The sequence below is a fragment of the Salmo salar genome, chromosome 13 (genome assembly GCF_965601325.2).
Source record: "Salmo salar chromosome 13, fSalSal1, whole genome shotgun sequence".
Taxonomy (NCBI): domain Eukaryota; kingdom Metazoa; phylum Chordata; class Actinopteri; order Salmoniformes; family Salmonidae; genus Salmo; species Salmo salar.
In genome coordinates this window covers 90,386,806-90,410,804 of record NC_138303.1, presented here as the reverse complement: position 1 = coordinate 90,410,804, position 23,999 = coordinate 90,386,806, and the positions used below count along the sequence as shown (strand labels likewise).

At 40.0% G+C, this 23,999-nt stretch overlaps 1 protein-coding gene across 2 annotated transcripts; it reads left to right on the top strand.

Moving 5' to 3' along the window:
• The first annotated feature begins 12,628 nt into the window (after nucleotides 1-12,628).
• On the top strand, nucleotides 12,629-21,128 carry LOC106568088 (T-box transcription factor TBX2b). Of its 2 annotated transcripts, none has more exons than XM_014138111.3 (7): nucleotides 12,629-13,434; nucleotides 13,935-14,202; nucleotides 15,632-15,778; nucleotides 16,586-16,662; nucleotides 16,846-17,030; nucleotides 18,454-19,052; nucleotides 19,831-21,128. In XM_014138111.3, the coding sequence occupies exons 1-7, from the start codon at nucleotides 13,073-13,075 to the stop codon at nucleotides 20,260-20,262; spliced, it is 2,070 nt and encodes a 689-aa protein (XP_013993586.1). In that variant the 5' UTR covers nucleotides 12,629-13,072; the 3' UTR covers nucleotides 20,263-21,128. The 2 variants fall into 2 exon arrangements, with proteins under 2 accessions (XP_013993586.1, XP_013993587.1); XM_014138112.3 differs by having other exon boundaries at nucleotides 12,630-13,434; nucleotides 16,858-17,030.
• The last annotated feature ends 2,871 nt before the right edge of the window (nucleotides 21,129-23,999 follow it).

Genomic DNA, 23,999 nt, shown 5'->3' with positions numbered 1-23,999 from the left:
GGGGCAACCCGCTGATGTCGCCAATCACAACAGAGAGGGAGGGGCAGGGATAATAATTGTCAAGGTTATTTAACACAGGTGGCAGGCTCATACTTTTAGTTCTAATACCCCCTCTACTGGCTCTACAGCTAATTCTTTAAAACAGCTTTGAGTTTATAATACTATAGGCTACTGCACTATGGCTGTGCAGAAAGATTAACCAGAATGCATGTAACTGTCTGCAGTCTTCACATAGTATAGTCCTATTGTTTAGTCTGCTGTAAATGTTTTATTCTGGAGCTACATTTTCTCTGGTTATCTTAAAATAGGACGACAAAGAACTTGGTTATTATTCTATCGTGCAGGCGAGCAAAATACAGTACAAGTTGGCAGGACCTTGCATGATATAGAGGTGTGTGTGTGTGTCCTTAATAAGGGGTCTTCCCTTAGTAAGCCCTGATTGGGTATCAGTCGTCCTGGTTGGTTAGGGCAGCATGGCAGGCAGGCAGGCAGGCAGGGCGGTGTGTTTATATGTGTGATGTGAGAGCCCTAACCAGAGACAGCTGGGAGACAGACCATGGTGGGATTACTGTTTGAACAACATAACAAATCAGAGGGGATAAGTGTGGGACTGGTGTGGGTTTCTGCCTTGGTCTCTAGTCCCCAGGGCGGCCTCTCTCTCCCCTAGTTTACCTAGGCTGAAGAGGGTGAAATTGGGCTGGGATTGGACCTCTCCCTCTCTCCTCATGTTGAACGCTGGCGCAGAATCACTGATTAAGAGGTTCTTTGTTTTCCTTTGATCCACTTTTCGTTGTGAGTTCAATGTACTGTATCTCCATCAACACAGGCCTTTGGTTTGCAGCAATATATTCTGAATCAGCAGGTGATCTGAGTGACTAGAGATACATACATGCTCTCAAGTCTCTTTTCCTGGGTTTCACTTCTTAGACTGACCAGGAGACTCTGTCTGAATCAGTCCTTACATCAGTGGCAAAAAACAAAGCAATTTTCTATCACGTGAAATCACAGGGTTTATATCCCTGAGCCAAAGCCAGCCTAAAGTGAGAAGAGAAAACATAAGCGGCTTACAGCTATTCACAGAAAAGCACTAAATCCAACCATATCTGGGCATTCTAGTGTGGAATAGTTAGAAGGTACACTATATATACAAAAGTATGTAAAACCCCTTCAAATGAGTGGATTTGGCTATTTCAGCCACACCTGTTACTGACAGGTGACTGCTGACACAGCCATGCAATCTCCATAGACAAACATTGGCAGTAGAATGGCCTTACTGAAGATTTTTGCTCTGCTAGAGCTTCCCTGGTCAACTGTGAGTGCTGTTTTCGTGAAATGGAAACGTCTAGGAGCGACAACGGATCAGCCTCGAAGTGGTGGGCCACACAAGTTTACAGAACTGGACAGCCGAGTGCTGAAGCGCGTAGTGCGTAAAAATCGTCTGTCTTCGGTTGCAACACTCACTACCGAGTTACAAACTCCCTCTGGAAGCAACTTCAGCACAATAACTGTTTGTCAGGAGCTTCATGAAATAGGTGTCCATGGCCGAGCAGCCGCACACAAGACTAAGATCCCCATGCACAATGCCAAGCATTGGCTTGAGTGGTGTAATGCTCTCCGCCATTGGACTCTGGAGCAGTGGAAATACGTTCTCTTGGTGTAGAAGAACTTGACTGGCCTGCAGAGAGCCCTGACCTTAACCCCATTGAACACCTTTGGGATGAATTGGAACGCTGACTGCGAGCCAGGCCTAATTGCCCAACATCAGCGCTCAACTTCACTAATGCTCTTGTGGCTCAATGGAAGCAAGTCCCCACAGCAATGTCCCGACATCTAGTGGAAAGCCTTCCCAGAAGAAAGGAGGCTGTTATAGCAGCAAAGGGGGGACCAACTCCATATTAATGTCCATGATTTTGGAATGAGATGCTCGACGAGCAGGTGTCCACATACTTTAATCGTGTAGTGTATTTTACATTGCCACATTTTACACTTCAATGGGTTATTTTCTCAACTGTTAACTCTTCATCTGCTGAAAAATGCTCAACTTAAAACATACATTATAAATATCCTCCAATTAGGATGGATATGGAGAGTTTGAGAGAACTGGTTCAAATCTGTCAAATGTATAGAGGATTGAAAATAAGCACACTTACCGTAGACACCAACACAACATTTATTTTTTTAAATAAAAAAATATTTTGCAACTGTTCAGGCTGGTCTGGTATCAGAAATAGGGACAATGTGGGTACATTAAGCTGCAGAAAAAAACCTTTAGGTCTTCGGTCGAGTACATCAGCTTAAGTCCTTTAGAATAATGAGCCACACTCACATTCCTCTGAGAGCTGAAGCTCAGAAAGTGGTACTGGGGCCTGATGCTTTCGCCTGGAAAGTGATATCATTATGGAATACTCCAGATAAGTCTGCACGACCTCTCTCTCTGTGTGTGTGTGTGTGTGTGTGTGTGTGTGTGTGTGTGTGTGTGTGTGTGTGTGTGTGTGTGTGTGTGTGTGTGTGTGTGTGTGTGTGTGTGTGTGTGTGTGTGTGTGTGTGTGTGTGTCCGTGTGCGTTTCAATGACAGATAAATCGAGCCAGTATAGGAAGGATGGATTAGATTAAATTCCCTATTGTTGCAATGCAATGTGCATGGGTATGAAGCTATCCTGTATAATGAGAAGAGAACAATGTGTACACAGTAAAAGCATCTTGATAATGACTGTAAACAGCTATTGTATGTACTTGCTTTGCCTTTGATCTCCTGGGAATAAAAGGGTCCTGCTGTAGAGTTACTTCAGCTATAACTCCAGCCTAGGCTCTTTCTCTTATTCCTTATCACTGAGAGAGTTTACAGCCTTCAGATGTGATTTCTGCTTTACAGTTTCGACCTCGGGATGACTCGCCTGGAGCCCTGTGTGACCTAACATTCTGCTGAATGTGTCCCAGGTGTGGACTGTGACCGGAGAGGTGAAAGCCGTGCGCCGTCGCTCAGATTGATTGCCTCCTTCCTGCTTCAGTGCTCCTCTGATGTGCTGTTGGCTGGGGCTGGGAGGGGCTGGGGGGGCCTGTGGGGAGAGGGGGGGGGGGGGGGTGGACCATCCCGCCTCAGCAGCAATGAGTGAGGAGAAGCAGACCCCGTCATCATCCTGCCTCCCTTCACTTCAAACCCTACTGTACAATTTACGCCTGCCTGCCAGTCAGACATGTGGCTCTCTTTCCATCCTGAGAAAACAAACAAACACCCTCACCTCCTCACCAGTCATCTGCACCTCATGAAACGGGAGCGGAGAGGTGCGATTAATGTCCTCCTCTAAGTCCTGACCCAACCTCCTCGGCCCATACCCGTCTCATGGCTTTGATTACAAGTTATTACCCCCTGTATCTAGGGAGCCATTCGTCTTGTGTGGGACTACTGAGATCACTTCCTACCCCAAGCTTTTCCTGACATCCAACTCCCCTCCAGCTCACCAGTTCACTCTGAACTCTCTATACTGGCTCGCCAGCCAGCTAGCTCATAGCCCAACATGGATTTGAAGGGAAAGATCCCCCAAACGTAATATCAATTTGTGTTATGTTTCCTATCACCCTTGGCAGATTGTGGTATTGTGTCATTACTGGGGTTTGAAATTATGTTGAGAATTTGATATGATTTTAGCGCGCAATTAAAAGCATGCTAATGGTTTCCCATTCACTCCCATTGCTTTTTGGTCATCAATGCTAATGTTAGCCATTGGTGACTGTAGCTGAGTAAACAAACCCAAAGCGTAGATTGCAGCATCTCACTGTTAAGGAAAGGAAACATTTAAGTAATTTGGTCATTTGAAAGAACTTTGCCTTTAATATTTTGAGCAAATTGTTCCCAAGATGTTTACACATATTTCTGGTTACTGAGATAATGCATTCTATCTGACAGATACTGATAGTCTCTCTGTCCAGAGCCTTTGACAAATACATATTGTTGACCCACCTCAACTTAACAGCCTATATCAAACACCTTCAACAAGCGATGGAGAGAGTATGTCATTTTTTTATAATCAGTTGATTAGTGTCCGATGGTAAAGCTGGTATACCCCTCCCACCAGGGTTGGGAAGTAACTGATTACATGTAATCTGATTACAACAAAATTGTAACTAATCAATTACATTGCAAGCAAAAATATTGTAATCAGATTACAGACACTTTAGAAAAAACAGATGATTACCTCTTAGATTACCTTTAAATTCAGAAAGAATGTTTGCAAAAAATATATACTGTATATTATGACACCTTTCTATTTTCTCAATGACATTCAATTCAGCCTTAAAAAAGGCAAACATTTAAGTTAACCTCTAGATAGCGGAAAATCAGTCATGTTGTTCCACCTGACTGACCACAAGTCAGAGACCACTATGATGACACAACAAATGCATTTGCTGGATCCTTTTTGTCTTCTTCTAATGCCCCTAAGGGACAAGTAATCCAAAAGTAAGTAATCTGATTAGATTACTGAGTTTGGGTAACAAAAAAGTTACGTTACTGATTACAATTTTGGATGGGTAACTGGTAACTATAACAGATTGCATTTATAAAGTAACCTACCCAACCCTGCCTCCCACATAGGCCAATCCCTTACCTGACCCTGATGTGAACATTCCACCGGTCAGTGTGGCAGTGTTGATGTGGGGAGATGCTGACCTTTCAGGTTACTGCATCCACCTTACAGTCCACAACACAGGAGGTTAGCTAGCCTCCCCCTCATTCTCTGCTAGGCCTTTGATCAGGGGAAAATCACTGAGTCAAGACAGACCCATGGGATGACCAACCAACACAAAGTTTGGAAAACACTCTGTCCAACCAAGAAAACAACAAAGTAACCCGCAAATAGTTCACATAGATTTGTACACTTCGTTTTTTTTATTATATGATTATTGCTTTACCAAATGCCAAATGAATGGGTAACGTAATGGACGTTGCACTAAAGTAGCAACATCAGCGGCACAATTTAGTCCAAAGGCCATCACACGTGATGGTCAGATGGTTTTCATTTCATATTATATGATAAATCCCACTTTGTTGACAATCATGAAGCATGCCAATAGTTAATGAAGGCTTCATGAATCATTATTAACCTGGACATGCCCTCTAGCCTGGTCCAAAGGCAGCTTTATAGTGCTTACAGCAACTCATAGAATGCCCCTAGCATGACACTGCCCTTGACACCTGCAATCACATGCAGTGTGGTAACGATGATACCATATTTGTTGAATTTTGTAGGACATTTTCCTTTTTAAAAGTTTGTGTTTTGGCATTTTCTGCTTGTTGTATCACATTGTGAACAGTAAAGCAGCAAAGTTAGTTCTGTTTTAGGTCTAACCTCAGTGATGGTAACTCTTTTGTTTTGTGTAAAAAGGCTTATATTCACTGGACACTGATTCCTTATTAAATGAATCAGAAATTGTTATGAGTCTGCTGTTATACTGTCAGTACATATGACTTCTTTCAAGTGAACATTGACAAGAGACAATATAATTTCTTCAGTGAAAAAGTTTGTGTGTGTTTCAAATAATGTCTTCAAAAGAAAGCCTTGAACCATATAATGAATCAGCTAAACAGACTTGTTTCTCTGCTTCAGGGTTCAGTGTGAGGGATTGTGGACATGTAACAGAGTACAGACAAAACAACTCATTAAGTGCTCTTTTGTAGCTGGAACATAATTCATATAGGACGAGAAAAAGGCAAACCGTAGCACTGAAGTGGTCTTTATTGAAGGAATGAAAAACAGATACACACACACACACACAAACACACACACACACACACACACACGCACACACACACACATATATATATATATATATACCTTGTATGAGGACTCAGTCTGTATAGTGATTCACTGTTACACAGATCTAAGCATTGTCCTTCAGGAGTAATATGGAAGAATATAATGTATATATTTGGCATTACTTGACCTCTTTGGCTGGCATCATCTCACTGACAACAGCCTTAAAACAAATCCTCGCCCTCGCTTCAAACTGCATCTGTAATTGTCTTCACTCATTTTGCTATAGTTTTACAAGTATCTGGCTGGCAGTTAAGTTGTTAAGACACACCCATGGATAGAGATTTTTTTTTAAAGATTTGAATTATGTTAAGTAGGACTTCTAGGCTATTACATTTGTTTATTAATCAAATTGTGGCTTTCATTAGACATTGTCAGCCATGATATGTCACATTTTCAGAAATGTTATTGAATATTGACATGGCTATTTTAGAGAGATCATACAGAGTTTATCATTATGATAGACTGTCTGAAAAAGTCCTCAATTCCCAGGTATTTTCCAACAGTCTTCAGATAGAATGTTTAATATTCTTGCAATTCTTGCAGTGATAGTTGGAGTACTTGTTTATAGTATATTAACATATATTATTATATGTAAGAAGTGTTTCATAAATTATAAACTAACAAAAAAAAATAGATTTGTATCAATAATGTATAATTTAGCTATTAAGAAAAATATCCGTTTAGAATGAGAGGCTTTAGTGTAAACAATAGACAAACCATCAGTGTTTCATATACAAAAAATATAGACCGGAGCACGTGTAGCTTATTAATTGTTGTTTAAAGTGTGTTTTTTTTAAATAATCATGTAAAATGTATCAAAGTCATTTGAACTTTGAATCAACAGGCCATTTGGCACGTCTTTATTTTACATTTTTGATGGTCATCCAAAAGATAAATTTATCAAGTTAATTCGTTAATTAAAATACTTAACCCTATGTAGGCTATATTATATGTGACTGTTCGTCTGCACCTATCATCGTAGTAGGTAAACATACAGTAAACCGTTAAGATAAACAAGTCTGGTGAGCTGATCAGATGTGTTTCAACAATGGTGTCTTTTAGTTGTTCTACAACAAAGTGTAATACGGGGGATGTAGGAAATGTAACTGAAAATAGTTAATGGCCCACTAAAATGTTGTGTCCATGCAATAAGCAGGTAGTTTGGGCGAGTGAGAAACACTGGTGTAAGATTCTCAAACAAGATCGAGCCCTGCTATACCATAACCACAAAAGTATATTCGAATTGTCCCTGTTTACTTTATTTTTATTATTCAAAAAAAGCTTTAGCTACTGAATCAATTCTCTGTGAAGATGGCATTTAAAGCATCCACAGTGGGTCTATATTGTCATCATCAAAACGTTTTATGTTTAAAAGAAGCAAGTTGATATTAATTACTCTACCCAATAAAACTTGTCTTTGATCGACGAACCATTTCGTGTTTTCAACCGGCTCAGTGGTGCGGCAGGTGAATCAAGTTTTCAATTAAAGAGTGAAAGTGTATCCCTTCCTATGAAGAAATAAACGAATTGTTAGGTCAACTAAAGTAAAATACATGGGGCACATAACTAGGTTATGAACATGGATATAAAAAGGCCCACAATTCCATTCTAAAGGTAATGACGACTGTGAGTGGTTGCCTACAAGGGAATGCAATCATTATCATGATGGCAATGGCAGCCTCACTGCAGAGGGCTACAGCATATTACAGTTTTGAAGAAACAAATGACTTACGATAGTCACTCAAATTAAATCAATATACATACTCGTTTAGTCTGGATACATTTTTTTGTGGTGAAACATCGAATTAGATTGAAAATACATATTTCTTCTCAATTCCCTGTCGGCCCTAAATTTGGCGCTCCCGCCTGTTATATCTAAGTGAAAGGTGCTCTTCGAATTGACCTTAATTCCCACATCCCAGGATCCAAGCGGAGCCAGTATCCTCCGGCAGACATGATTAGCCTACAGTACCTAATGATAGGTTAAGGCTTCTGCCAAGATCACCTTATGGAGTCCATGAGTGTGCAGTAATTGGCGCAGGTTAATTATCCCATATTCCATTTAATCTCCAGCTGAAATAACATTTAGGCTATTATGAACAAGGCATATGGAGTGTCCTATATTTAACACTTGCTTCTATAAACATGCAGTAGCGTAAATATATGTAAGCCTGTTAGATAATAAGCATCCGCCTGAATAATTGAGGATTAAGGAGAGTATGTCGATATGAGTAGGTATGGGGGCATCATCAGGAAAACTGGGGCAAATTTGGGTAAGGAGTGCACGCCAACGATTGTTGCTATGAATAAATGATGATAGTTTTCAACAATCGGTTAGACTTTGTTGAACTGGCGGGGGTAGGGACGTGGACCGCGGTCCCACTGACTGGGGTCAATGAGATGAGACAGCCACAACGAAGAGAAAATTTCTAAACCCCCAAAGACTGATGCGACGCAACGGGATTAAAACCAGATTTGAACAAATAAATGAATGAACGAATGGATGGATGGATGGACAAATGAATGAATGAATCAACGAACGCGAAGAGTGAAGTGGGGGAATTGACCATGACCAGGGGTTAGAGGGGCGAGGGGGCTCGGTTTAGGTTTTTAGGCTCGGAGACTTTTTGCCTTGGATATGTGACGCGGGAATATGAGGGACTCTGACAGGGTCTTAAACGGTCTGGCGCCAAGACCTCAGTCCTCAGGATAAATATAGCCAAGGAGCAGTTACACAGAGAAAGAGAGATGGAAGGGGAATGATGAAAAGATTCAAGGGACATGTAGAGCAGATTCATAACAGCATATGGTATGAGAGGGGGACAAACATCTTGTATCCAATACATTTTAAATAATGTGTGTTTATTTACTCGATATGCTCCCTCATATAAAGTGTAGGCCCTACACCCCATATCTAGGCTATTTTGGCAGGCTATACGCAGCTAGCACATTTGGTTCCTTGGAAGTTGTGAGAACTTATGTTTTAGGTTTCACATTGGTTGTGGGAAGGAAGCCATACGTTTCCTGACCTGTAAAATTGAACTTTTCTTTAAATGTTCTGAGAACAGAAGTAAACATTTTCCCTGTTCTGTTTATTTTTTAGGTTGCAGGGAGCTTCTGAGGTCGTTTTACTCTGGTTCCTTGAACGTTTTCCTCATAAGTTATTAACGTGCTCAAAACTGAAATTATAGGTTATTTTGATATATATATTTTTTTACTTCCTTAAAACTTTCACTGAATGTTTTAATAACAATGCTAGCTTATTTTGGGTTAATTCTTTTTTAACTTCAAGCCCAGATAAGAGACATGGAAATGTATTTTCTCAGGCATTAATAATGCAAACACATACATTTTTTTATTGTGACATGGCATCAGAGAGATTTGAACCTATAATCTTTTGTTCCCTATCCATTAATCAGTCCACTGCGCCACCAGGATGTTTTACGGATACAACGCTGTTTTAAGTCTATTCAGACAGACCCCATTTTAAAAGAAACAAGCACTCATTAAGATAATGTGTGGCCAATTAGTGGGTGTGGCCAACACACCTGAACACACTAAACAAGATAGAGGATAGATAGAGTTTTGCTGATGCTGAGAACGGAATGTATATGTTTTGAAATCAATTCTTAGAACGTTCTCTGAACGTTACTAAAGTTTTCTTGTGGTTTTTATGGCAAGTCTTCTTAACATTCTTTGAACAAGTTGAGAACATTACTTTAAATAGAACCATGAGGAAACGTGTAGGAAATATTACACTGAAGTACAGAAGTTCTCACAGAAAAAAATTATTTCTTAAAGTTCTGTGAACTATTTGAGAACATTCTCACTGTCAAACCAGTTGGAGAATGTTCCTAGAACATTACCAAAATGGAAATGTAACCATTTTTGAACTTTTAGGAAATATTCTGTTAAAGTAATGAAATTATTTATTTTTTCAAGTTCCTTAAATGTGCTGAGAATGTTCCAAAGCCAAGCAACTATCCTGCACCATTCCCAGAAGGTTCTGGGAAGGTCACATGGAAAATAACCATAGGACAACCATGCTCTCGCCAAGCTCTAAGAAACATATTGTTCTCAGAACGTTATGTGCTAGCTGGGTAGACTATAGCACTAGTGACTTGTGCACCTAATTCTATCATGTCAACAAATACAAATTGACCCACTCATTTCGCTCAACAGGATAAATTATTTAATTTGAAGTTAAAGTTAAAAACAAAGTAAAGATAAATACAAAGTGCCATGTGCACTCACCGAGCTAACACATAGGCCTATAGGCTAGGCCTAAATAAAACCACAACATCAACTAGGCCTATATGGGCATAGGCTTACTGTGGAACCCCTAAAACAAATAAATTGAGCATAATGTCTGCCTTGGTTTATGTAATTAGTTGAATGATATATATACATAGGAAATCATTATCTGTCTCCGTGTAGGTTTAAACCTTTTGCATTCCAAAGACTTAAAATATGGAGTAGCAGTAGTCTATATGTAGCCTACCAAATGTGTTACTGAAAAAATAATAATTGCAAAATAGTGTTTTTTCTGTTAGTTTATTTCAGCAACTGGTCAGACTGCACTAATTGGCTATTACCATTGCTCAAACACTGCCTTAAGTACAACGTTCTTGATCGGGGAATTGCAGACACAAACACTCAGAATTGGCCTCGTGATTATGTGGGTTATATTGGTAGGCATTAACTATAGGCATTAACATCTCAATGGCAAAAGTCCGCGGCCCATTCTGGTGTTTTTTGATAGTTCTACAAGGTTATGGCAGACAAAATTACTAAACACCAAACACCTTTCAATGGACTCATCCAGACACACCATTATCGACACTTAAGGTGTGTAGGCCTACGTCCCATATTCCACTTCTTCTCCGCTAATCGTTTGAATGATCTGTAAATGTCATATAATATAAATACAATTGCAGCATACCAGTGAAAATGTATTGTTAAAAGTTAAAACAACTTTTAGTAATATATTATGTGTGACTACATGTTTTCAAAATAAGATAATCGTATAATTTTCTTCAATACAAACAAGTGACAATTCGTTCAACATTAGATAAAATGCAAAACAGAAAGAAAATAAGAAAGAAAATATAATGTGAAAACATATTGCATTATAGCGTTTATGAGGGTATAGTTATGAAGAGTCTCACCATTGTGACTGAGGTCCGGTGTTTTCAGCTGTAGTTTGAATGTTTTAAGCTTGGCTTGAGTCTGGGAACGTTATCTACGTCAGCGGGCACTAAACTTGCAACTGCACCTCTTCATTCATTCATTCATTAAGAATTCTGCATTTGAATCAATAATTATAGCCAAACTATCGCCGATATGTGGCAAGTGCAGGAAATCCGAAGTTAAAGATCTATCATGGGCTGCAGCCTTAGAGGGAATGCAGAGGGGATTGGAGCACGCTGTTTGAAGATTTGGGGTTAAATATGAAGTGACAGGAAAGGGTTCTTATTGTGGGACGCCAGCAGACTGGCGCCAAGCGCTCCTTAACCAAACGTAGTCCAACTCAATCAAGGATCAGCACAAGGACTTCTTAAAGGTATACACAATGGTATTTCGAGAAAGTTATATTGCTACACGGGAATCACACACAACCTTTGGTACCCGATAGTATGAAGTTTGACAAAATCACACGGCTGCATCTTGCATAATGCACGTGCCATGTCTGATGAGCAGTAGCCTATTGAGATTCCCTACAAACGTTCTCGCATAGCCTACCATTGTCTACTCATAAACCTTTGCCGCTATAAATAATATGATATGCTTTGGTTTCGAATAGTCAATTATTGTTCTGTCATTTTTGGATACATTTTACATTTAATGTATGGTAAAGAACTTTGCTGAAAAAGTAGGGTATAATGCTTCCGTAGATTTGAAAAAATAATACAAAATAGAAGGCCTATCCTTATCTTAAATCCGTCTGTTTTGAAGATGTAAGACATTCCGTTCAATTGAATAACTCTTGAATAACTCCTCCAAGGTATAAGGAGTTCGCCTCAGCTCAGTTTTAACCGGATGTAGCTCTTCAAATCTCTCTTCTTTCTGTGCTTTGATATGACATCTGGAGGATATTTTCGACAACAGGGATATGGTTCCATGAAACGAATGTATTTACTTGTAATTTATAGGCTAAATGTCTAGCTGTTAAATAATACATGTGTATGTTTTGATAGGCACATATCAATAGATGGTTATGAATGTTAACATAGCCTAGCACAACGTTATAAAAGTGCAACAAACAGCGCATCAAAACACACCAAAAGTAAAAGTATTTTAAAAACAAAACCGAATTCTAAGCCAGGTAGCAAGGCGTTGTTAGCCTAGTCTGTTTATCAGCGAGCGCAGAGAGACATTCGTTTCTAGGCCTACAACATGTTTTGTAGGAATAAAAGCTGCTGTTTTATAAACTCAATCATTAGTATAAATACCATTATTTCAAGTGAGGCTTTACTGAACGAATAATGTGAAGCTGTCGATATTCGAGATAGGATGTATAGGCTAGTTTTTGCGTGGAGTGAAGGCTTCACAAAACGACTCAACAGACGGAGGATCCTTCCTCTTCACCAGCCATGCAGCAAAAGCCAGCTGGTGTTCCATTCGAAGTTTGGGGGAGGGATTTCCAGATCTTTACTCAGTCATTGGTTCATATTTTATTCTATTAACATGTTTTCTTACTGCTAATGCTTCCGACACCTTTTAGCCCCCCCTACCGATCTTGGCCGAAGCTGTCGAAACCACGCCTATAGAGCTCCACAATTGGTCCACAAAGCGTAAAATCGGCAATCAAGCGGGCTTGGTTCATTAGTGTCGGGACCCAGGGAGGAGGGACATGTTAGACAGTCACAATTCCAAAGTGGTCAGAGCAAGACCTCTCAATTCGAACTCAGTACATAGAACTATATCAGAGTAAAGAGTGATTTTATTTTTCCGAAAGTTACTTGAGTGGATAAGAAGTGAAGCCCAGCTCTGCTCTCGAAGTGCCGATGCCGTCTCTTTGACGGATATTATCACGGTGCTGTGTGGGAACAGAGCATCAGGAGTAGCAGTGCACTCATTTCCTCCCTCGGTCTGTTGGAGACGTCTGAGACCCATTCGCTCTTGGTTACGCACGCGAAACTACTTTTATATTTCTGCTCAAATACGACATCTGTCTTTTGGATACACACACTAATACTTCTACTGAGAGTGGACATAATATCATATAATAATTTGACATCGATTTTTTGGATGCACCGATGAGAGATCCAGTTTACACAGGGACTGCCATGGCTTATCACCCTTTCCACGCTCACCGGCCGGCCGACTTTCCTATGTCAGCCTTCCTTGCAGCTGCACAGCCTTCCTTCTTTCATGGACTTACGCTGTCTCACGGCGCTCTTTCCAAACCCCTATCCGACCATGCTCTCTCTGGAGCCGCGGAAGCGGGACTCCACGCGGCTTTGGGTCATCACCACCAAGCGGCTCATCTCCGCTCCCTCAAGAGCTTGGAGCCGGAGGAAGAGGTGGAGGACGACCCAAAAGTCACTCTGGAGGCCAAGGATTTATGGGACCAATTTCACAAAATAGGAACCGAGATGGTTATTACGAAATCAGGAAGGTAGGGACCTTTATTTACTGTTACGTGTGCATATTATAGGCGATCTTATAATCATGCACTGCCGCGTAAGTTAATTTTATTAGGAAATGGTCATAAATGTCAAACGATAGTCATATTCTCGATCAAGTAATAGTAATCCGAAAGGTGGTGTCGCTTTACATATATATACATATATACATATATATGAGTGATGTAGTATATATATATATATTGTATAAACACTAGGCTATGGCATAGTGTTTTTATATTGGGCCTATAGAGGTAGGCCTAACATGAGAAATAGACTAATTACCAAATTCAATCAATCAATCAACCAATGCATTCATGTGTCGAAACAAATGTGTTTGAAGACGGAAAATGTTAAGTGGTTTGGTTAGGTTGTAGAACTTTTGTGCTGAATTCAAAGACGTAGACTTAGAAATCTTGGGGTAGCCTACATACCGCTTTGTTTCCTCAGTGTTTTTGATCATCTTTATCACTCTCGTTTTACTCTATTGCAGGAGGATGTTTCCCCCATTCAAAGTTCGCGTCAATGGCGTTGATAAGAAAGCCAAGTATATCCTCCTTATGGATATAGTCTCTGCTGACGACTGCCGCTACAAGTTCCACAACTCGCGTTGGATGGTAGCTGGGAAAGCCGACCCGGAGATGCCCAAACGAATGTATATCCATCCGGACAGCCCTGCCACAGGAGAGCAGTGGATGGCGAAGCCTGTTGCTTTTAATAAACTGAAGTTGACGAATAATATATCAGACAAGCATGGATTTGTAAGTATTTTGTTGATTTAATTTGATGATGTGTCGATGAAAGATATGAATTAGGAATTTTAGTAAAACTAACCTCGGCTATTGAAAAGGGTTCAATGGTGATATTCCTATCAGGCCATGTTGTAGACGCAATCAATCAAAGCATATTATAATGACGTACAGTATGCCTAGAATTGTACATATGTAATGTCGTTGGAGGGTATACCATCAGTTGATCCGTTTTTTAACCTTTATTGATAAACAGCAACAATGCCTAGAATATCACACAAATATGTGTAGCACTGTATTAATCCACCATGCATCTCCAAAATACGTTTTAAGGCTCAACAACAGTGGTTGAGATATTATTTATTGTTTTTAAAAGTATTACATTCGTGGTATGTTTTGGTGCGTGTCAAAGTATGGGAAAAAGTCAAGTATAGCGTAGAACCAGGTCAAAGACAAGAGGACAGACTTTTTCTATCTCTTGTGTTGATTTTGTGAGCCTCTTCAGGCGACCTTATGCGTCTAGTTCAACCTTTTTAAGTACGACGCTATGCATTGAGCTCAAGAGGAAAATGCATAGATGTTTGATCCCAACGTGTTTCATTTCAGTGCAATTTGGACAGTAATATTGCAAGAAGGACACGTGGAAATGTTAGCAGATACTCGCTCAATGCTTACATGCAAGAGCAATAACAACTAAGTATCCCAAATGCTTTCCAATGGGTTATTTCCCATGTCGCCATATAGGCCAGTGTTTTGAATATGATTTGAAAAGAGTTTTGATTTTACGGTATTGTGATAAAGTCATTCAGTTATTGATGCCTGCTATTGTCGTTTTTCTCATGTCTAGTGCAGGTTATGCAAATCCAAATTATGCAAGCGTTACAAGAGCTGTTAATTGCGTAACCATGTTTAGGCTATGCCTTTATGAAAAGTTATTGACACATTTTCAGATATATGTTGCAAATGCTGTAAAACATTTTAGAAAAGTTTATATAAATGCATAATCCCACGTATCCGTGTTATATAGGCCTGGCAACATGTAATAACAACAGCAATAGGCGAATGATAAGGCATAATCATAATTGTGATACATTCTTACAAATAACAAGTTCCACAATAGAAGCAGGATGGTAGACACATACTCGGCCCCAATGCAAAACATTCTGTCAGTCTTCATTGTCAGTAGGCTTATAAACGCTCGAAATAGTTGACCAACTTTTGTCATAGGCCTACGTTTGTTAAGTAAAATCATGGTTTAAGGAAATCATCGGCCTTAACAAATTAATAATGCAATATTAAACACAGTGTGTGTCTTTCTTTAGTGGGATGTATACATTTCCTGCCATAACACAATAATATATTGGCATCATCTCAGTTCAAACCAAAACGTGTATCACCATGTTCACCTTATAACATATTTTTTGTTTCTTTGCATTCTCAGACTATCCTGAATTCGATGCATAAATACCAACCCAGGTTTCATATCGTGAGGGCCAACGACATTCTGAAGCTCCCTTACAGCACCTTCCGCACATATGTTTTTCCAGAGACAGATTTTATCGGTGTCACTGCATATCAGAATGATAAGGTAAGCTTCACTAGAAAGTGTGTGTGTGCGTGTTGTTTCATGGTTTCACAGTTGTATAAGTTCTCAAAAATCGAAATATAATGGGGATATCATATGTTTTAAACATTTGAACCAGTCAGTTATCTGGACTTCGTTGGAATTTTTACTTAATAACCTATATTATGTTGATGTTAATTAGAGTACATGTTGAAGTGGCCTCGTGGCTTGATGGTAGGCTTGTGTAAAGTTTATGATACAGATTCACAATCGATTAGAAGGCACTTATCTTCACAATGTCCTCAGGCTACTGCATGGAGACTCCAAAGGCAAAGCATGAACACAGCTTGGAAAGACTCAAAAGGACAGACGAAAATGAATATATGAACGGATAGTATTGTTCCTAAATGAAAAAGGCCACTTAGGCCAGTGTAGGTGTGCAATGAAGGATTAAAAAGTAGCATTCAGTATTTGAGAAAATTATATAAGCATATACTAGTCGAAATATTAGGCATATAACTTTCCTTTAAGAAGAAATATGAATAATTGATCAGCTTTAGTAATTACACGTCATCAAGAGAGAGATGCTTGTCTGGCCTCTCCAGAGTGCACGAGCTAACAATCGCAGCAGTCCCCAGCACCATACACTTGCTATTGTCCCTTACAATTATTATTCCATCAATAACGCTTGTTGAATCAATGGCATTAGTATTATTAGTGGTAGTAGGCCAAGCAATTTAAGAATAGATCCATGGTGCTATTCCATGTAATGCATTTTCCTATTTTAAAGATACCATTGTTGATTGCCGTGCACTCTCGTTTTCTGTACAGATCACACAGCTCAAAATTGATCACAACCCCTTTGCCAAAGGGTTCAGAGACACGGGAAATGGACGACGAGAAAAGAGGTATATTATTTTCTTCGATATTGAATTGAGAAAAATATGACCCTGAAAATATGATCATGAGTTGAAAATAAATGTCTCATTGGGACAACACTAATTAGCAGATCGAGCAATACTGTGTAGTATACTGCTTGCATGATCAAAACTGATTCGATCACACAATACAGATGCATTAACTAATCTCAGTTCGGTCTGCAGGAAGCAGTTAACCCTTCCATCGCTGCGCATGTATGAGAACCGGGACCTCAAAGGGGACCGGGACTGTGCCGACTCCGATGACTCCTCCTGTGAACAAACCACTGGAAGGGACTCGGTTCATTCTACGCTGGGACCTGTTACCAGTCCACTGAGGTTTAACCGAACCAGTCGAGGTAAGTCTTCTCATTAAGCATGTGTTTTCATTCATTTGCATGTCCACTAATTGGTCCTTTTGAAGATGCCAGTAATTTAATAAAGTTTGATAAATAAAAAATGGGCAAAAACCAGAAGGTATGTTGTTATTATGTGTCATTAAGCTGAGCAGAATGTTTTCTGGGTGATTTACAATTGGATGAGAGAGAAAAAATAACTATATTTGTTAGAGAAGATAAGAAGAAAAAAGAACAGAGGATAAATGGAGAAATCTGCGTGCTGTGTGATCTTAGTTGCGATAGGCTATTGGTTTAGGGACAAGTTATAAACCTTCGGTAGAACAGGAATAACAATAGCATACAGGATTATGTCTTTATCCATAGTATACTATTTCACATATCCAGGGGCACAACTTTGGTTTTAGAAGTACGTGTACCCCTCCGAGAGGTCGGGTAGGCCGTTTGGAGTGTTTATCCCACTGAATTAAAAAAATATATATGTTTTGTCCCCCCCACTTCTAAAACCAAAGTTGTGCCCCTGGATATGTGAAATAGTATACTATGGATAAAGACATAATCCTGTATGCTATTGTTATTCCTGTTCTACCGAAGGTTTATAACTTGTCCCTAAACAAGCCTATCGCAACTAAGATCACACAGCACGCAGATTTCTCCATTTATCCTCTGTTCTTTTTTCTTCTTATCTTCTCTAACAAATATAGTTATTTTTTCTCTCTCATCCAATTCTAAATCACCTGCAGAGTCTGGCTCCATCGCATGGTCCTAAAGCAAACCATTGCCTCGTTTTGTATCACATTCCAATAATAAAATTGGGAGGGATAAAATGAAATTTCAGAATGTGTGGGGGGGGGGGATCCCCTGTCCCCAGTGAAAGTTGCGCCCCTGCACGTATCCATTGCTCTATAAAACATGTAGGCTAGGCCTCATGCATCAGTGTGACAAATGCGCCATCTACTGACAGGTTCATAAAACATTCAGTCCCTTGATTACTGTAGTATGTAAGGTATTCAGATCTTTATTCGATAGTTACGCATTAGATAAGCAACCAAGCACTAAACGATGGCCTAGTTCAACTGCGGAAGCTTTATAGAACGACTTTAAACAAAACATATACCAATCTTACCAATGAACCATGCATTTGTATGCGCAGAAGAGAAGTGGTTAGGAAATGAATGTTAACACTAAATCACGACTCCTTCCTTGAAATAATATATAAGGTAATGCCACGCATGTGCTGGTTGTGATTTTAAATGGTTGTAGCACACTGGAAGCTATGCCCAGGCTACTCACATAGCCTATAGTTATTTTTGCTTTGTGTCATATGGGTAGCCTATAAATTACTGTAGGGGTTTTAATCACATTATGTTATTTTCTATAATTTCATTTCAATATTTTAATGGAATTGTGGATTCATGTTTTACAGACGACAAGAACTGCACTGATAGCGATCAGGAGCTTGACCCACAAGAGGAGCGCTCCATCGCAGCCAGCAGCCCCCGGCCTGAACCAACCTCTCCTTTCAGTCCTAAAGGCGATGACAGCGTGAGAGATAGGACGCTGCTGGAAAAGAAGAGCGACTACCTGGATTCAAGGAAAGAGAGCGACTCTGTGTTCAGTATTCGAAATCTTGAAAAGGACAAGTTAGATCATAAGCACCGCAAAGAGACTGAACCTACAAAGAACGACACGGAAAGTGGGGGCATCAGTGGGGTGAACGATGGGTTTTCTCCTCTGATGGTACAGACGGAGAGCCCATCACACTTCAGCGCGAGTCACCTGCAGAGTCTGGCCCTTTCCGGTTTGCACAGTCAACAGTTCTTTAACCCTTTGAATATGGGACAAATGTTGTTCCACCCCGGACAGTTTTCGATGGCACCAGGGGCATTCTCCAACATGGGTATGGGGCATCTGTTGGCCTCTATGTCCGGAGCTAATGGCCTGGAAAACGGAGGTCTCTCCTCTCAAAGTGCGGGCCCTAGTCCCTTCCCGTTCCACCTGTCACAGCACATGCTAGCGTCTCAGGTAAACATTTACTTCAACTCTAATATAGGCTACAGAGGCTACATATTGGCCTAATAATAGTAATGTCCTCTTAACTACGAATTAGCCTACATTATGTGGCCTATGTCAATCAAATCAATCAAATGTATTTATAAAGCCCTTCTTACATCAGCTGATGTCACAAAGTGCTGTACAGAAACCAAACCTAAAACCCCAAACAGCAAGCAATGCAGGTGTAGAAGCACATTCATTTTAATTGTACTTTTTTTTAATTCAGTTGGATAAACACTCCAAACCACCTACAGACCTCTCAGAGGCTACACATTCCAATAATACAACTGGTGGGATAAACACTATAGTCTATTTCTATACGTTTTCCTGCACAAACTTCTGCAAATAAAACATATTTTTAGAATCACTTTCAAGTGCATTCATAATAAATTATTTCAGTAATCCTATGATACATTTAATGTAGATTTATGACTATATAGTTTCACTAGAGAATGACTAAAGGCTACTTTATTGGGCTATTAAAAACAGAATTGGGATCTTGTGCATGCCTTTTTCGATTTAATTGAGAACATGATAATATACTTTTTCATTATGAATAGATATAGGCCTACTTTTTGTAATCGTATTAGATGAGAATATTTTAATAGCCCATACCACAGTTGTCGTCTAAACAGCAGAGACAGAGAGACAAAAATGCAACTACGAATCCAAGAAGTACGACAGGCCTGGAATTCTGTTTGTATAGCATTTGTACATGTATAATAACGCCATTATTTTTTCAACACAGGGAATTTCGATTCCACCTTTTGGAGGATTGTTCCCGTATCCATACAACTACATGGCAGCTGCTGCTGCGGCCTCGGCCCTCCCCAACTGCACCGCAGCCTCCACATTGGGCAGAAACCATTTCCTCACCACCTCCCGACAACGGCTGCGATTCAACCCTTATCAGATGCCCACGTCTGTTCCTCCAAGCACTAACCTGCTCACCACAGGGCTGCCGGGCAGTTTAAACGCAGCATCCGACCTGTCCAAATCAGGCAGCAGAGAAACAAGTCCTGTATCCGAGCACCACAGCCAGAAAGCGTCCAGTCAGAGGACGGAATCCCCCAAGACGTCTGTGAAGGATTCCACTAACGAACTGATAAATATACAGAGGCTGGTCAGAGGACTGGAAAAACACAGACAAATGTCTCCTGCCATTGACTCTCAAAAGTGACGAAAACCACCTGTTTAATCAAGGTGTCTTTGACGTCATTATGTCGGGTTATATACACAGTTGTGCTGAGAGTTAGATGGGCGGGTGATGTGGGCTGAAGAAGTGACCAACAAGGAAGTTCATCAAATGAGATACAATATTGGTGATATAGATCCCTTGTTTTAACGTCAGTGAATAACTGTGTATGGAGAACATCTAGGCCCCTGAAGGAAACATATGGTGTTGGGGCGGTTCGGTAGGCTATTGATAAGGAAAAAGCTACATCCCAAAAATACATTACAATAGATGTCAAAACGGATGGAAAGTGAGACGCCCGGTTAAACTGATTTCTGAAGCTGTTTTGGAAAAACGTTCGTAACTCATAATATGAACGATTGTATCTGATTGAATTATTTATGTTTCCAAGATCCTGTAAGTATCAAATAATACGCAACTTGTTATTAATTTATTCAAATCTGTACATTGGCGTGTATATACTACTTAGATTTCAACTTGTTGCATTTATAATTTCCCTTTTTACATGGAAATATAGGCTATTGTACATTAACACTATTTAGCGCTTGTTGTTACGAAACCGAATGAGTTTCAAATGTTTATGATGCATTGCTGTTTATCCTGCCAGTGAGATGATATATGAAGGAAATGCGTGCCACCTGCATACCTTTTTCATATGCTGTTGATGAAACATTGTTTTGCGATATAACGCGCAGCACTGTGCAATTGGCAGGGAAAACTCAGGTTTCTTTTTCACCAGCACTGAAGACTATCAGAGGTAGCTGAATTGGCATCTTTTGTGCTGGTTTATTCGGGTAAATTAATATGCTTTTGTGGAGTTCCTCACACTTTAAATAAAAATGTGTCCTTCAGATGTTGTTTTGTATCATTTACTTTATTTGATTTGTGTATTGTTGAGCTTGCCTCGTGAAATAAGATATTTGAAAGTCTCGATTCAATTAAAACGTAATGCCTTACAGGCTCTGTTCCTTGATAATGAGAGCAAATATAATTTTTCTTTCAACAGTTTCTGCATGTAGAAATCCAATATTTTCTTTAAAAGCATAGTGTCAACGGAAAGGCATAGCTCAATTTCGTTATCTTTCAATAGTGTTGACAACCATAACTGCAATAGTCTATCAAAGCGAACTTCTGACAAAATATAGAGTTTAAGTTGCTTATGATAAGATTGTGCAATTAGTTCGTTTAAACAATATTTATAGTTTTTGGAAGAATAAAAAATATGTTGATATAATTTTTTAAATTTTATATTATGCCTGTTATGAGTTAGCCTAGGCAATAGATCTACACTATTGTCTAGGCTTGATGTGCATTCCTGGCACAGGAAGATGGTGGCACCTTAATTGGGGAAAACGGGCTCATGGTAATGGCTGGAACAGAATAGGTGGAGTGGTATCAAACACATCAAACAAATGGTTCCCATGTGTTTGATGCCATCCATTCACTCCGTTCCAGCGATTATTATGAGCCGCCCTCCCCTCAGTAGCCTCTTCTGATTCCCGGTAATACACTTCTGTCCCCGGTGGTCGGTTCATACATAAAGCATCCTCCATTAAGACTGCAAAGGCATAATTTTCCTCCTTAATTAGCTGTAATGGTGAGAAGGTGGGAAAAAACGGGGGAAATATGCATACTTTCTTTATAAAACACACTTTTCCACCACTATGCTAGAGTGGCAAATGCCTAGGAACACTACTTACTGATGTGATGATAACAATGCAGACAAACATTATTTTAATTGAGGGTAATTGAGGGTATCACCATTTTTTGAGGGTATCACCCCTGTGTTCCGCTAGGGGTAATCAACAGACTGCTGCAACCTGATTGGCTGAACGCGATATGCAATTTCATGAATATTCATAGTCTCGACATAAAACGATCGGAGCCTTTTTGAGTGCGTGACGTCACAGATGTTCCACAGAGCCTTCTCTTTATCTAGCTCGTGCCACCAGCATGAGCAGTTAGCACCAACCGAATGACTTGAGAAACTCAGCTTCATCTTGATCACTAAATTAATTGGGAAATGAATAAAAGTCTAACCAGCTAGCTAGCAATATATTTTAGTTGAATTGTCCAATCATTAAAAAAAACGAGCCAACTAATTGTTATTCGTACCTTTCCACAAATGGTCTGGTATGTGTTGCTTGATATGAGCATGTTAAACCAAATGTATCAAAGAATAGGTCATGCGTCCACGATTAGTTAGTTTTAGGTGACAAGCCACATTTCTTCAGCTTCCTGAGGTTGAAGAGGCGCTGTTGCGCCTTCTTCACCACACTGTCTGTGTGGGTGGACCATTTCAATTTGTCAGTGATGTGTATGCCAAGGAACTTGAAGCTTTCCACCTTCTCCACTGCGGTCCCGTCGATGTGGATAAGGGGGAGCTCCCTCTGCTGTTTCCTGAAGTCCACGATCATCTTCTTTGTTTTGTTCACGTTGAGTGAGAGGTTGTTTTCCAGACACCACACTCCGAGTGCCCTCACTCCCTCCTTGTAGGCTGTCTCTTTGTTGTTGGTAATCAAGCCCGCTACTGTTGTGTCGTCTGCAAACTTGATGATTGAGTTGGAGGCGGGCAACGCAGTCATTGGTGAACAGGGAGTACAGGAGGGGGCTTAGCACGCTGTCACGCCCTGACCTTAGAGAGACATTTATTTTCCTCTAGTTTGGTTAGGTCAGGGTGGGATGTGGGGTGGGCAATCTAGTTTGTCTATTTCTTTGTGTTGAGCCGAGTATGGATCCTAATCAGAGGCAGCTGTCTATCATTGTCTCTGATTACGAATCATACTTAGGAAGCCTTTTTTTCCACCTTTAGTTGTGAGATCTTGTTTTTGTGTAGCTGCCTTTGAGCAGCCCCAGAACGTCACGTTTTCGTTGTTCTCCTGTTTTGTTGTTTCGGTGAGTTTCATTTTCATTAAAAAACATGTGGAATTCCATGCACGCTGCGCCTTGGTTTATTTATGATCGGGAGTTCGAAGATAGCGATCGTGACACACGCACCCTTGTGGGGCCCCAGTGTTGAGGAACAGCGAGGTGGAGATGTTGTTTCCTACCTTCCCCACCTGGGGGCGGCCCATCAGAATACCCAGGACCCAATTGCAGGGCAGGGTTAAGACCTAGGGCCTCAAGCTTAATGATGAGCTTGCAGGGTACTATGGTGTTGAATGCTGAGCTGTAGTTGATGAACAGCATTCTTTCATAGCTAGCTAGGTCTTAACCCCTAGCTAGCAATGCTAACATTAGCTAGCTAAAGTGTTGGTGCTCACTCCTCAATCTTAGAATTTAGCTAGCTAGCTAAAGTCATACCAGTGGTGTAAAAATACTTTAAAGTACTACTTAAGCAGTTTGTTTGGGGTATCAGTACTTTTACTTTTACTTCACTACATTCCTAAATAAAATAATGTACTTTTTACTCCATACATTTTACCTGACACGCAAAAGTACTCCTTACATTTTGAATGCATAGCAGGACAGGAAAATGGTCCATTCACACACTTAAGAGAACATCCCTGGTCATCCCTACTGCCTCGATCTGACTGACTAACTAAACACACATGCTTCATTAAATTATGTCTGAGTGTTGGACTGTGCCCATGGCTATCGGTAAATTAAAGAAAAAAATGGTGCCTTAATATAAGGAATTTCAAATTATTTATAGCCTACCTTTGATATATATTTAGCGATTACATTTACTTTTGACTAAGTATATTTAAAACCAAATACTT

Excerpts from the sequence above, each read along its gene's own strand:
- LOC106568088 (XM_014138111.3), top strand. The coding sequence starts at position 13,073 with ATGAGAGATCCAGTTTACACAGGGACTGCCATGGCTTATCACCCTTTC. Across the intron at positions 16,663-16,845 it reads AATGGACGACGAGAAAAGAG|TTCGGTCTGCAGGAAGCAGT; the intron begins GTATATTATTTT and ends AACTAATCTCAG. Across the intron at positions 19,053-19,830 it reads AGCACATGCTAGCGTCTCAG|GGAATTTCGATTCCACCTTT; the intron begins GTAAACATTTAC and ends TTTTCAACACAG.